This window comes from Salvelinus sp. IW2-2015, linkage group LG21 (assembly GCF_002910315.2).
Source record: "Salvelinus sp. IW2-2015 linkage group LG21, ASM291031v2, whole genome shotgun sequence".
Taxonomy (NCBI): domain Eukaryota; kingdom Metazoa; phylum Chordata; class Actinopteri; order Salmoniformes; family Salmonidae; genus Salvelinus; species Salvelinus sp. IW2-2015.
In genome coordinates, this window is record NC_036861.1 from 1,443,738 (window position 1) to 1,456,380 (window position 12,643).

Sequence of the window (12,643 nt, forward strand, 5' to 3'; positions counted from 1 at the left end):
ATGCCTCCATGGATGGGGGTGTTGTGTCTGGTTGGTATGGAGATAACATTTACGAGCCTGGGGTATTGGTCCCGCATGGCGCATGCAATGTCAGGGTTGTGAGTTTGATTCCCACGGGAGACTAGTACGAAAATGTATGCACTCACCACTGTAAATCGCTCTGGATAAGAGCATCCGTTAAGTGACAAATGTAATATTGGTATMTGAAGTAGGCTATCCCATCAATAACATGCCTAACAAAGCTCAAATAAATTATAGGGACCAATGGAAGTTGGATAATGACATGCAATTTTAAACATTTTGTTTTCTTGTACTAAAATACCTTTCCACAAGTGCATTTAGTTGGATGCCTTGGCAGTGATGAGTAAGAAGTTGGACAAACATGTTTATTAAGACCCTTTTTTTAAACGCTGGGCTACAAAAAAGGAATTGTCCATGCCTTGGTGGCTGGCTGCAGCTGTTCGACTGCATGGCTAGGGTCCTATCTGCTTTCACCTACCCCCTGTTCAGAGAAACCAGACCATGGCCACTGTAGTAAATGCGGAAGTTACAAGTGACCAGCTACCACAAGAAACGCCCCCATCTCAAACTTGACACAACTTCCCCCCTCTCTACTTGCCGTTGTTAATGCTGGAGAATAACGTCAATGTTAATTCAGTTCATGAAGTTTGAGATTTTAATGGCAGAATGTGTTTCAAACTTTTAGTATAACAAAATATTACTGGACTAACAGCTACACATACATCTTTGAAAGACCATTTGAGAGACAACACCCCCCCCCAAAAAAAAGATGCTATACTTAACATGTTCTTATCAATTACAATAACATGCATCTGACAAAGAATCGGGTAAAATACACCGAGATATTCCCTATTTAATAACTTGTAGTGTTCCATTAAACAACCCTTTATAAAATCGCGCCTGCTCTAGCTGTAAAGGAATCAACATAAACCAATAAAATAACATGAATAGAATATGGGCTACCTTGACGAGGTGCGCTCAGGAAAGCAAGTCATTTGCAAAGAGATTAAAGAAAAAAATAAAGCCACAGTCAATATACTTGCATCATTGAATGATTTGGCACTACATGCTGTCATAGAACGAGGAATATGGACGTGTGTAGTCCTGCGTCAAAGCGCGCCTGTGTTCAAAATGCCATGCAGGAGTCCGACGGATTACACCCCTTGGCTCTCCATACACGGGCCGAGCGCTACAGTTTGGATTCGGGACTACCTCTCCATATATGGACCGTCCTGCGCATTACGAAGTGCGACCCTGAGCTCTTCAGCGCTCGTCTACGGGAGTGTCCGGTGCGCACCCGTCCCAAGAACCAAATATGGATGAATGGGTCGGGAGAATTCCTGTGGAATAGATGGGCATTCCTAATGGTTGTCAGGAGACGAAAAAAGGTGGATGGCGTCGGGTATATAAGGTTGACGGCGGTTGCTGTCAGTCCTTAGCTGGAACCAGCAGTTGTAAAGTTCTGTAACTGAGCTTCTTCTAAAAGAAAACCAGGTAAGAGAACGGGCCCGTGGAATATTAGACCACGCTGCTGCACGAGGAGGTCAATACGAGGAGTGGATTTTTTTCTCTCTCTGGGACATTACATCATGGAATCTGGATAAGGAATTAAACAAATCAAAGATAATCTACACAGTATTGTGACAGTCAGTGAAACTTGGCAGCCAATCATCGGCTCAGTTTAACTTTTAGCCTACTTTCGTAAACTAAACAGATTTCACCTGGCTGTGATTATTATAATAATAGAAGAGATTGGATTAAAATKAATTTGATTTGATACATTAGTCTAACTGCATAATGTAGGCTAATRCGTGCATGTAAAAAAGTATGTTGATTTAATTGATAAATGATAATTGGTCTTTGAGATAAAATTATTTCAAATGACATTTTGGTAGTTCATTTGATATATTAAGATAATGTCAGACAAAATATTGAATAGGTCTACTGGATATTGGAAAACCTGTTATGTCAGCAGGTGAGATCAAGAAGAGAAAGAGATCCACAACTTTGTATTGAATCAAAAGTTCCTGGAACGACTGCATTACATGCTTATAGGCTACCCTATATGATAGGTTACCCGATGTGTGTATTGATTGTTGATCTATTTAACCAGATGATCGACAGGTTTATAGTGCGTTACCTGAAATCCTTATTAATAGAAAACGTATACGTAATGTAAAATTACTCCATGGAACAATTTTTGACATTTTTGTGGTCATTGTGTAATGTGAAGTCTAACGTTATCATGATCACTTTGGTAAAATTACCGAGACCACCGTGTCAGACTACCGTGTCATATTTAAGCAATAAGACCTGAGGTGGTGTGGTATATGGCCAATATACCACGGCTAAGGGCTGTTCTTATGCAATATGCAACGTGGAGTGCCTGGACAGTATAAAGCTTAAATATAGCATTTTTGGGGAATACAATATTTTGGGGGAATACAATAATAATTTAGTTGAAAAAATTGATCATTGATGGAGTACTATAGTGCATCTAATGCAGGGGTGTCAAACTCATTCCATGGAGGGCCTAGTGTCTGCAGGTTTTTGTTTTTTTCTCCTTTTAATTAAGACCTAGACAACCAGGTGAGGGGAGTTCTTTACTAATTAGTGACCTTGATTCATCAATCAAGTACAAGGAAGGATTGAAAACCAGCAGACACTCGGCCCTCCGTAGAATGAGTTTGGCACCTGTAATCTAAGGGTTAAGAACATACATTGTGGACCCCACTTTGGAACCACTGGTGTAGGCAACCTAATATGTCTGATGGCATTCTTGGTCAACTCTCAGTGTAATGTGATTCATTCTGTGTGAAAATTTGTTACGAGTGGATAATCTAAAGTGGGCATACATGATGCATCAGCAACACATCCGAAAGTCTCGTTTTTACGCACAGAATGTCGTTTTTACGCACAGAATGTAGGTGCGTAATGTCAGTGAGAGATCTTGCAGTAAGGAGGCTACTTACAGTATACTGTATGATAAACGTGTGTTCCTTTTGCACCTTGTCTCAGAACCCACCAAGATGTGTGACGACGACGAGACTACCGCTCTTGTGTGCGACAATGGCTCCGGCCTGGTCAAGGCTGGCTTCGCCGGCGACGACGCCCCCAGGGCTGTCTTCCCATCCATTGTCGGTCGCCCTCGTCACCAGGTACGTAAAAACACCACTCCCAACTATGGCTAGTCATGTGAATTAAGGCATCATACCTTGTCTCATGATATAGCCTACTATGATATCCAAAGTACAAAGATATGCGTAAAAGCATATTGGCAAATATATACGAATTCAAGTTAAACAAAATGCATTTAGGTATAGTTTACTAGTGCTAACGTGTAATGTGTTAGGTGCGACGTGCCGTTTTAGTGTCCAAGGTGTAGTGTACCGTTAGATGATAATGTGTAGTTGTTAGACGTGTGCGCCATGTCCTTGCCGGTGTCTCAATGGGCTTGTTCTGTCTCTKCCAGGGTGTGATGGTGGGTATGGGTCAGAAGGACTCCTACGTAGGAGATGAAGCTCAGAGCAAGAGGGGTATCCTGACCCTGAAGTACCCCATCGAGCAYGGTATCATCACTAACTGGGACGACATGGAGAAGATCTGGCACCACACCTTCTACAACGAGCTGCGCGTTGCCCCCGAGGAGCACCCCACCCTGCTCACTGAGGCCCCCCTGAACCCCAAGGCCAACAGAGAGAAGATGACACAGATCATGTTCGAGACCTTCAACGTTCCCGCCATGTATGTGGCCATCCAGGCTGTCCTGTCCCTGTACGCTTCCGGTCGTACCACCGGTAAGAACTTGCCCCATGCACGCCTTTTTCCCCTGCACACAACCCGCTATTTGTTTTTCAAGTTGTTGGTGTTTGGGTTGATGTCTGCTTTACTGAATTGTGGTGTTTTCTGTGTTTAGGTATTGTGCTGGACTCCGGTGATGGTGTGACCCACAACGTCCCCATCTATGAGGGTTACGCTCTCCCCCACGCCATCATGCGTCTGGATCTGGCTGGTCGCGATCTGACTGACTACCTCATGAAGATCCTGACCGAGCGTGGCTACTCTTTCGTCACAACCGGTGAGCATGAACTTTGTGTTTTTGCATAGAAATGCTTGTTTGATCAATTTCAAGTATTATAACGTTTTACGCACAAAAGCGCAAGACGCACGGGGATACTTTTACGCATTAACGGAAATGTCTCATTTCAGCCGAGCGTGAGATCGTGCGTGACATTAAGGAGAAGCTGTGCTATGTCGCCCTGGACTTCGAGAATGAAATGGCCACTGCCGCCTCCTCCTCCTCCCTGGAGAAGAGCTACGAGCTTCCCGACGGTCAGGTCATCACCATCGGTAACGAGCGTTTCCGTTGCCCAGAGACCCTCTTCCAGCCTTCCTTCATTGGTGCGTATTTACCGTTATAGGCCYATRAWATAATCCAACATAAAATCTTCGGCMTAAAGAGTGGTTGAATATTMATATTGATCTTTGTATACCTGCACAGGTATGGAGTCCGCTGGTATTCATGAGACTGCCTACAACAGCATCATGAAGTGCGACATTGACATCCGTAAGGACCTGTACGCCAACAATGTGCTTTCCGGCGGTACCACCATGTACCCTGGTATTGCTGACCGTATGCAGAAGGAGATCACTGCCCTGGCCCCCAGCACCATGAAGATCAAGGTAAYTACAAATAAACAATACTTTTACGCACAGTAAAATAGTTAAAAGAGATGCCATTGGTCTGCATAATTGTTTCATTGTCATTGTGTTACCTGTGTTACCTATGGTACCCAGTATCTAATACTGCTTTTCTCACTTGGCATAGATCATTGCCCCACCTGAGCGTAAATACTCCGTCTGGATCGGTGGCTCCATCCTGGCTTCCCTGTCCACTTTCCAGGCAATGTGGATCACCAAGCAGGAATACGACGAGGCAGGCCCCAGCATTGTCCACCGCAAGTGCTTCTAAATGCATTGTCAACATCTCGCTCAGGATCCAAGCAACAACGGCACACCGCCTTGCGATCAAGGGACAACTTTATACAACTGTTACATTGTAACAGCGAAAGCTCAGCAAAACGGAGAGAATGACGTCAACATCACGACGTGTGAGGAAAAATACCAACATGTGAATGTAAAATGTACATAAATGTTATTTATTGATCGTCCATCATTTGGTATTTTTTGGTGAGCACAGTCTGTTTTGGGGACAGCAAGAGGGACAGAGGGTGACCACAACGTTGTTTTCTCTGGTTACCCGATATTGGCTCAGAAGTACGTGCCATCTGTACTCGAGACAAACATTATCAACTACTAACCATCAAGMGATCCACATAGGAAATAAAAACCATCTATTTTCAAACGTGTTTCTGTTATTTTGTTATTTTGAGGTGCATTACAACACAATCAACACTTAAAATAGGCATTGGTGTGCGTTTTATGATGCACAACTATTAAAAACCCATTAGGGTAAAGATTAAATCATTTTTGGCACATAGCAACATAAATAGCCTAAACATTATGAGACACTTTCAATTTGGATGCCTTTCAATGTTTTGAAGAACAAGGGCCAATATGACTACCTGGAACTGGAARGACAAACAATGASCTCAAGTAGGCCAACAAGTGTTTAAGGAAATTGTTCTAAACGTCTCTGACAAGACAAACAATGTCCTGGATTTATTTTACTTGGCAAGTCAGTTAAGAACACATTCTTATTTTCAATGACGGCCTAAGAACAGTGGGTTAACTGCCTTGTTCAGAGGCAGAGCGACATATTATTACCTTGTCATCTGCCTGCCGCCCCATGGATATAAGGCTATAAATCATTGAGCCAGACCTCCTTTGTAATATTAATTATATTTTACAATAATATTATCAATGTGCCTAAAATACGAATTGTTCTCTCTAACTATTTAACAAACATTTGCATGTCATTTATTGAACTGAGAGGGATTGATTTTATTTTCTGTGTTAGATTCATACTWAACAATGACATAGCATTCTTTCACCAAGGAGGTAGTCACAGCAAACCCTTGCTCACAGCAGATCTTCTTTGTCACCGAATTTGGCCATTCGACTGCAATACCAATATTGATATTGATTTTAAATCACATGAGCAGGCTAATCATTTGATATTTCACAACTGAAAAAATACCTATGAGGCTGAAACCCCCCCACAGAATTTGCATTATCCATCTATACTTGTTTAAAAAAAAAAAGAAGATTACACACCTGTTGAAGCAATTACACGCCTTAGAATAAAATACATCCTAGGAAGAGACGCGCGCCAGTACCATGCTGTCTGGGCATGCGCATTGCACAGGCTATAGCTTTTAATGGAGAAACATCTTTAATTCCAGGGTTGAGAGGGTTATATTCTGACGACGATTCAATGCCGAAATATGCGCGACAACAGGCAATTATAATGGAGGAATACTTGAAGTGAAAATGATGATGTTCTGTAATTCTCCATAATGAAGTCCGGGTGAGGGGTAAGCTTATACGCACTGATAATAACCTCTTCTGGTCGTGTTTACAACCACTATAGTGCGCAAGTAGAAGAAAACGTCGACGCCACCAGCTGTGCATGTTTTCGTCACCCTATTGCCTTTAAGTATTTACATGTAATAAATTACTTTTGGTATGTKGGCTAACAATAACATTTCTGTAGCGATAGACCCGTGCACAGTGTTTTGATAAAGACGGCCGTTTTGGCGTCAGCAATGTCTGCCTCAATCAAATAGCAGGCTCGGCTGCGCCATATTTGGGCAACAGAAAAAGCAGATAAACCACAAAACGGATTTTTGTCGGGGAAACAATTTAGGCCGTGGCTGGTTTATGAATTGAAATGCCTACACTATCCCCATCTATTATGTTACAGTATTCTAAGCCTAAATAATATTGTAATAACGATGCTATTGCTATATATAGACTGTATATTTATAGCGTCAGATGGGCATTATGGGGCACAGCCTATAAGATAGTCATCAGATGGCATGGGTTACTGTATTCGAGGGAGGGAAAYGCTGACAGGTAATTCTAGAAGGCCCAGGTGCACTGAATTGCTCTGGGTTGCTACAGGCTTTAGATCTGTGGTGGGACTGTCACCAGCAGCCTACAATGACACATTCTACACCTCTTATAGAAACATAGGCCTAGTTACTGTTGCATTGTAGGGGTATGTATGTAATAACACTTCTCTTTTCTCCTCTCCTCCATAGTTTGCGAGCTAATCAAAATTGGACCTAAGCAATAACAGGAATCATGGTGACTAAGAAAATCCGTACGGAGTACATGAAGAAATTCAAAGAGCCGAAATGGGAGACGTTTTCCAAGTGCTACGAGGACTCGGTGAAGTACAGGTTGACCAGGCGGGTAATGGAGCACGCTCACAAACCTCTGTGGTTCTGGGAGGGGTGGGATACCTCGACCGGGTCAGACTCCAGCGCCAGTGGGCGGTCCACCCCCAAGGTGAGGAATAAAGTCGCGCCTTTAGACATCAAACTTCAGACAGCACCAGTGAAGTCAGAATCAAGGGAGAGCCCGGAACCGAAGCCTCCTTCTGTGAATGGGGAACCAGAATTGGAGGCCAAGGAGTTTACACTCTCGGATGCACTACCACCCACAGGTATCTATCTTCTACTATTGCAAATAGTTTTATACACCTGCATGTTGATCCTATTGTAATAAGGCCTGCAGTAGACTATGCTTTTGAGCTACAAACATACATAAAAAAGGTCTTAACTTGTTAGGTCTATATACTGAGTGTACAGAACATTAGGAACACCTGCTCTTTCCATCACAAAGATGGATCATCACCAGATGAATCCAGGTGAACGCTATGATCCCTTATTGATGTCACTTGTTAAATCCACTTCAATCAGTGTAGATGAAGACAGGTTAAAGAAGGATTTTAAGTCTTGAGACAATTGAGATGTGGATTGTGTATGTGTGCCATTCAGAGAGTGAATGGGCAAGACAAAATRTTTAAGTGCCTTTGAATGGGCCAGCATCCCTGTGAACGCTTTCRACACCTTGTAAAGTCCATGCCCCAATGATTTGAAACTGTTCTGATGGCAAAAGGGGTGCAACTCAATATTAGGAAGGTGTTCCTAATGTTTGGTATAGTGTATAATTCAGAAGGCACTCGCACATCTGAGCTATCTTTTTTGCAGGTGCATGGTAACAGTTGAATAAAATGAGAAAAAGAAGAAACCTGCACACTGCTCTCGATAGTATCACTGCTCTTTAATAAGCTTTACGTATCMGCCTCACGGCCTTCGTCAGAGCTTTTGACAAAAGAGCAGTGATACTATCATGAGCAGTGTGCGGGTTTCTTCTTTTTTCTCAGTATAGTGTATAATAAAACTACATCACTTTCTGCTCATTCAAAGAGTCTGTAATAGAGAACGGGGGCCTAAACGATCCAGATGAGGGGACAGTTAACGGGTCAGTAGTACAAAATGGTCCAGTGGCTGAAACGCCAACAGATGAGGGACCAGCAGACAAGGTGTCATCAGACGAGGAACCGGTGAAGACTGAGCCTAAGCGTCGCCACCGCCATCGTGTCCCTCGCTCAGAACTATGTCAAAGGGACTATTCCTGTGACGACATCAAGCCTGTGCCCGTCAGGAAGCCCTCCAGAGCAAAGAGCCAGCCCCCAGCCATCACCACAGAGAAGGAGAACAGACAACCTTCGTCCCGGCTCGACTGGGCAGAGAGACACGCGTCATCTGCTAGGAGGTCTACAAATCAGGTAAGTGTGTGTGTGACTGTGTGTGTGTGTGTGTGTGTGAGAGGCTGGGCATATGTGAGGTTAGTAAAATGCTTTGATATTCATTACATTTTATGTTATTTCAGTACCAGGCTTGCATTTGGTTTCTTAGGCCAGGGTATAATGATCAAAAATGGCTAACATTATAGGAATACTGGATGAAAGCTGTGTAGCTTATGTAATGCAGGCTTACTGTGCGTCAAACATCTATTCTGCAAATAAGATCGAGTTATTTCAGGGAAAATAAATAGGGGGGCATTTTGAGTCTTTTGGCACATCTTCATGGAAAGGATACCAGAGAAGCGTAGCTCATCATCCAACACTCCCCCCAGAAACGATCAATAATAGAAGAGTGGTATGTATTTCGAAAGTGAGCGCCGAGCACCTATACTATCTCATTTCCCTAACCTCCCRGGCACCGCTCTCTCTCTCTCCACAGAGTCGCACATCTGACGCATCCGTCCAGACCAGACGGGAGTCGGATAAACGCTGTTGGGACGTGGACCGCAGGAGGGCACGGTCCGCCGACCTGGAGAAGATACGGCGGTCAGAGTTGGCCGTGGTGGATGACCGTTGGATGACCGAGTACATGCGCTGCTTCTCTGCCCGGTTGAGGTAGAGCACAAGGATCATGGGTATTCCTCCGCCACCGTCGACCATTCTATTTTTAACACCATGTTTCTTTATTGAGGATTGGTTAACAGAACCAAATAATTGGATTGGTTTAGACACCAATTAGGGCCCTGAGGTTTTCCTGGCCACGTAACCTGACAAGGAAGAACTCAGGGCCCTAATCATAAGGTATGGTTGATTTGTTAAGTTGATCGCTGAGTTGGCGATATGCCACTTTTCTTCCACAAGGGATGACACAATCACAGTAGAATATTGCAAGATATGTAGTTATGCTTCTAGAAATTGGACTGGTTTGTTATGCTGCTGACTACAGAGTATGATTTGTACTGTATTATTAGACATTCCAAGCATGATGATGGTCTTTACACTTCGCTTTAGTTTGGTGGCATTTTTGACATTCTGTGTTGCTTATGTCATTTCAGGCTATATCACAAAGGCAGCTGCATAAAATCCAGAAGTTAGATCAGGGGTATTCAACCGGGAGTACTTCAGGGGGTCCGCAATAATATATATACAAAAGGTTACAGTAGAAAAGAGGAGAATATTTTTCTTTTTAACTTTATTTCTCTATTCCTAATATTGAACTAGTTACACTCATTAGAGCTAATTACACTCATTGGAGCTAATTACACTCATTGGAGCTAATTACAGTCACTGGAGTATCTGACATACTGTAGGCTTTGAAAAAGCACCCGCTGGTAAGCTTTCTTGTCTTGGACACTCGTTTTTGTGAACACATGGCCCCAAAACAAGTTAAGAAGTTAAGAAGAAGTTACCTTTCTAGCTAATAGGCTATGTTAGAGTTTACACTTCCTCTTCCAATTATAATGGGGGAGGTCAAAAAATGAAAAACTATCTACCAAATCTATTCATTTAAAAATGTTGATTAATTCTCCTTGCCATTCGCCTGATGATAAGACAAGACATGCGGGGGGGGGGGAGCAAGCATATGATGGTATGATGGGGGTCCCTGGGGAAGAATTTTTTTATTTTATTTAACTAGGCAAGTGAGTTAAGAACAAATTGTTATTTACAATGATGGTCTACCCCAGACGACGCTGGGCCAATTGTGCGCTGCCCTATGGGACTCACAGACACGGCCAGATGTGATACAGCCTGGATTTGAACCAGGGACTGTAGTGACACCTCTTGCACTGAGATACAGTGCCTTAGACTGCTACGCCACTCGGGCGCAAGGTTGAAGACCCCTGAGCTAGATGAAAGGACCAAACAGTTATTGTTTTAGATATTACAGTATTTTCGAACTACTAAAAGCCATAGCCAAGGGGTTGTGGCATAGAGCTGCAGAGAAAKAAACTGTTAGCGGGCTAATATCCTGCATTAGCTTTATTGTATTTTGTTGCAAATTTCAATCTAAATCTAGAATGCATTCCAGAGGATTGTTTTATTAATATTTACATTAAAGCTCTTATCAACAGTACCATGGAAATTGTTGTAAAGTTGGAGAAAGATAGTGTTAGACATTGTATGACATAGTTATTGCGCTCACACCTGTATGTTTCTTGTTCTTTACATCTTSGCTCACCTCGTACGAACCATCCTGATCTCGCGAGCTCACATTCTGTTTMGCTACAAGGATACAGAATGTGAGCTTGCGAGATCAGGATGGTTCGTACGAGGCCACATCTTGGCAGCTTCGCCCACTAATTTAGGGTTGTCTTATATTTTACAATCACAAATACTCACCGCCTCACGTATTGTAGTAGACAGGCTGAAATTGCAATGTAACGTGGTAAAGAAATGCCCTTATGTGCTACATTACCAAATACGCTTTTTCGAGTATGTCACTCACCATCACCATTGTCTTTGAMAGGTTTTCGTAGATTGACTTATTTGATGGTTATTCATACTGAATTGTGATGTCAGTACCAAGTTCTGTATCTGTAATTTAAATGGAGGGCTATTTTGACAGAAATGAAGTGTTGTATTTGAAATCTTKGTTCTTGTGGGTTGTGAATAATGCTCAGTTTACATACTTTTCCTATTTTTTTTTACCATGCTTATTCATAGTGCTATTCACTCAGAATGTTTTTACTCATAATGTATACTTTTACATTTCACTTTCACCAAATCTTAGTTTAGTAATGGTTCCTTGAGAGAACGTTGGAATGACGTTTCCAGAACGTCTCACCGGGAACCTTGTAGGACACCAGCAGTTTTTTGGAGTGTTGAAATGGGTGTGGCTTTAATTGAYTTATGCGTGTACAATCTGATGAGACTTCCCTTGTGTCTGCCAGAGGGGAGTCTTTAGTGTGTSTGATTGGTTGTGGTTGTATGGGCAGAGAGAGAGCTCACTGTTAAGAAGATTAGACTGGCATTATCTTACGGTCATCTTTATTCAGAGTGCTCAAAGTTCCATTGGTGGTCATGTGACACTTTCCTCCTATGTCATCATGGATTGGCAAAACAACTGAGTCATTCTTTACTTGAACATTGCATTATTTATAAGAAGTAATCGGATTTAATGTCAGGTTATGACCAAGTCATGAAAACTGAAGAGCTGGCTGCTTATATCACGGACAGGTTTGACTAGTGTTTGTGTATTCATTGCCCTCTAAAACATTCCTTTATGAATATGTTCATTCCAAGAACCATCTCTCAGGAAGGAATAAGAGACACTAATGATTTGTCTATAGGCTTACTGTAACTACAATGTGAGGAAGTGTGATGTACTGTTTCAGGGGTTTGGAACACACTGATTCAAAACTAAATTGATTGTTTTATATAGGACATTAATTGTTTGAGCTCTCTGAACAAAGCTTTGAGTTATTTTTATGTGTGGATTTGATTTGCATRAGATATTATTTGACCAAAAGTGATATATGTATCATGCAATAGTATATATAACCATGTTTGTGTTTTATTTCAACAGATGTTTACATTTTTGATCAYTGTATTTGTATTTGAAAACATGCACAACGATATATATTTTCATCCACTTTGAAACATTGCTGTGAATTAAAATCATATTTGAATATTTGAGGAGTTGTTTGCTTTTGTTTATGTTTATATGGGCATTTGAATAAACAATTACACTGTGATGTATTTTTGCATGACCCCTATGACCCATAATGAGTCCATTTGATCAATGAATACCAGTGATATTAAACATGATTGGTTTTAATTAGATTTCAATCCTAATTTAGAATATTTCAACCTACAGCCCTTTCTACACTGCTGCTCTGAGGT

At 42.0% G+C, this 12,643-nt stretch overlaps 2 protein-coding genes across 2 annotated transcripts; both read left to right on the top strand.

Annotated features, from left to right (window-relative positions):
• Positions 1 to 1,424: 1,424 nt before the first annotated feature.
• Positions 1,425 to 5,386, top strand: LOC111982395 (actin, alpha skeletal muscle 2). Its single transcript, XM_024013965.3, has 7 exons — positions 1,425 to 1,515; positions 3,040 to 3,179; positions 3,494 to 3,818; positions 3,938 to 4,099; positions 4,231 to 4,422; positions 4,523 to 4,704; positions 4,850 to 5,386. The coding sequence occupies exons 2-7, from the start codon at positions 3,051 to 3,053 to the stop codon at positions 4,991 to 4,993; spliced, it is 1,134 nt and encodes a 377-aa protein (XP_023869733.1). The 5' UTR covers positions 1,425 to 1,515; positions 3,040 to 3,050; the 3' UTR covers positions 4,994 to 5,386.
• A 906-nt stretch (positions 5,387 to 6,292) lies between these two features.
• LOC111982300 (centriole, cilia and spindle-associated protein) lies at positions 6,293 to 10,361 on the top strand. Its single transcript, XM_024013862.3, has 4 exons — positions 6,293 to 6,518; positions 7,248 to 7,654; positions 8,421 to 8,782; positions 9,240 to 10,361. Exons 2-4 carry the CDS (start codon positions 7,291 to 7,293, stop codon positions 9,417 to 9,419), a joined length of 906 nt encoding a protein of 301 aa, XP_023869630.1. The 5' UTR covers positions 6,293 to 6,518; positions 7,248 to 7,290; the 3' UTR covers positions 9,420 to 10,361.
• The last annotated feature ends 2,282 nt before the right edge of the window (positions 10,362 to 12,643 follow it).

Bases quoted from the DNA above. Each gene is read 5' to 3' on its own strand.
- LOC111982300 (XM_024013862.3), top strand. From the start codon at position 7,291: ATGGTGACTAAGAAAATCCGTACGGAGTACATGAAGAAATTCAAAGAG. The intron at 7,655-8,420 runs GTATCTATCTTC...GCTCATTCAAAG, and splicing joins GGATGCACTACCACCCACAG to AGTCTGTAATAGAGAACGGG. The intron at 8,783-9,239 runs GTAAGTGTGTGT...CTCTCTCCACAG, and splicing joins CTAGGAGGTCTACAAATCAG to AGTCGCACATCTGACGCATC.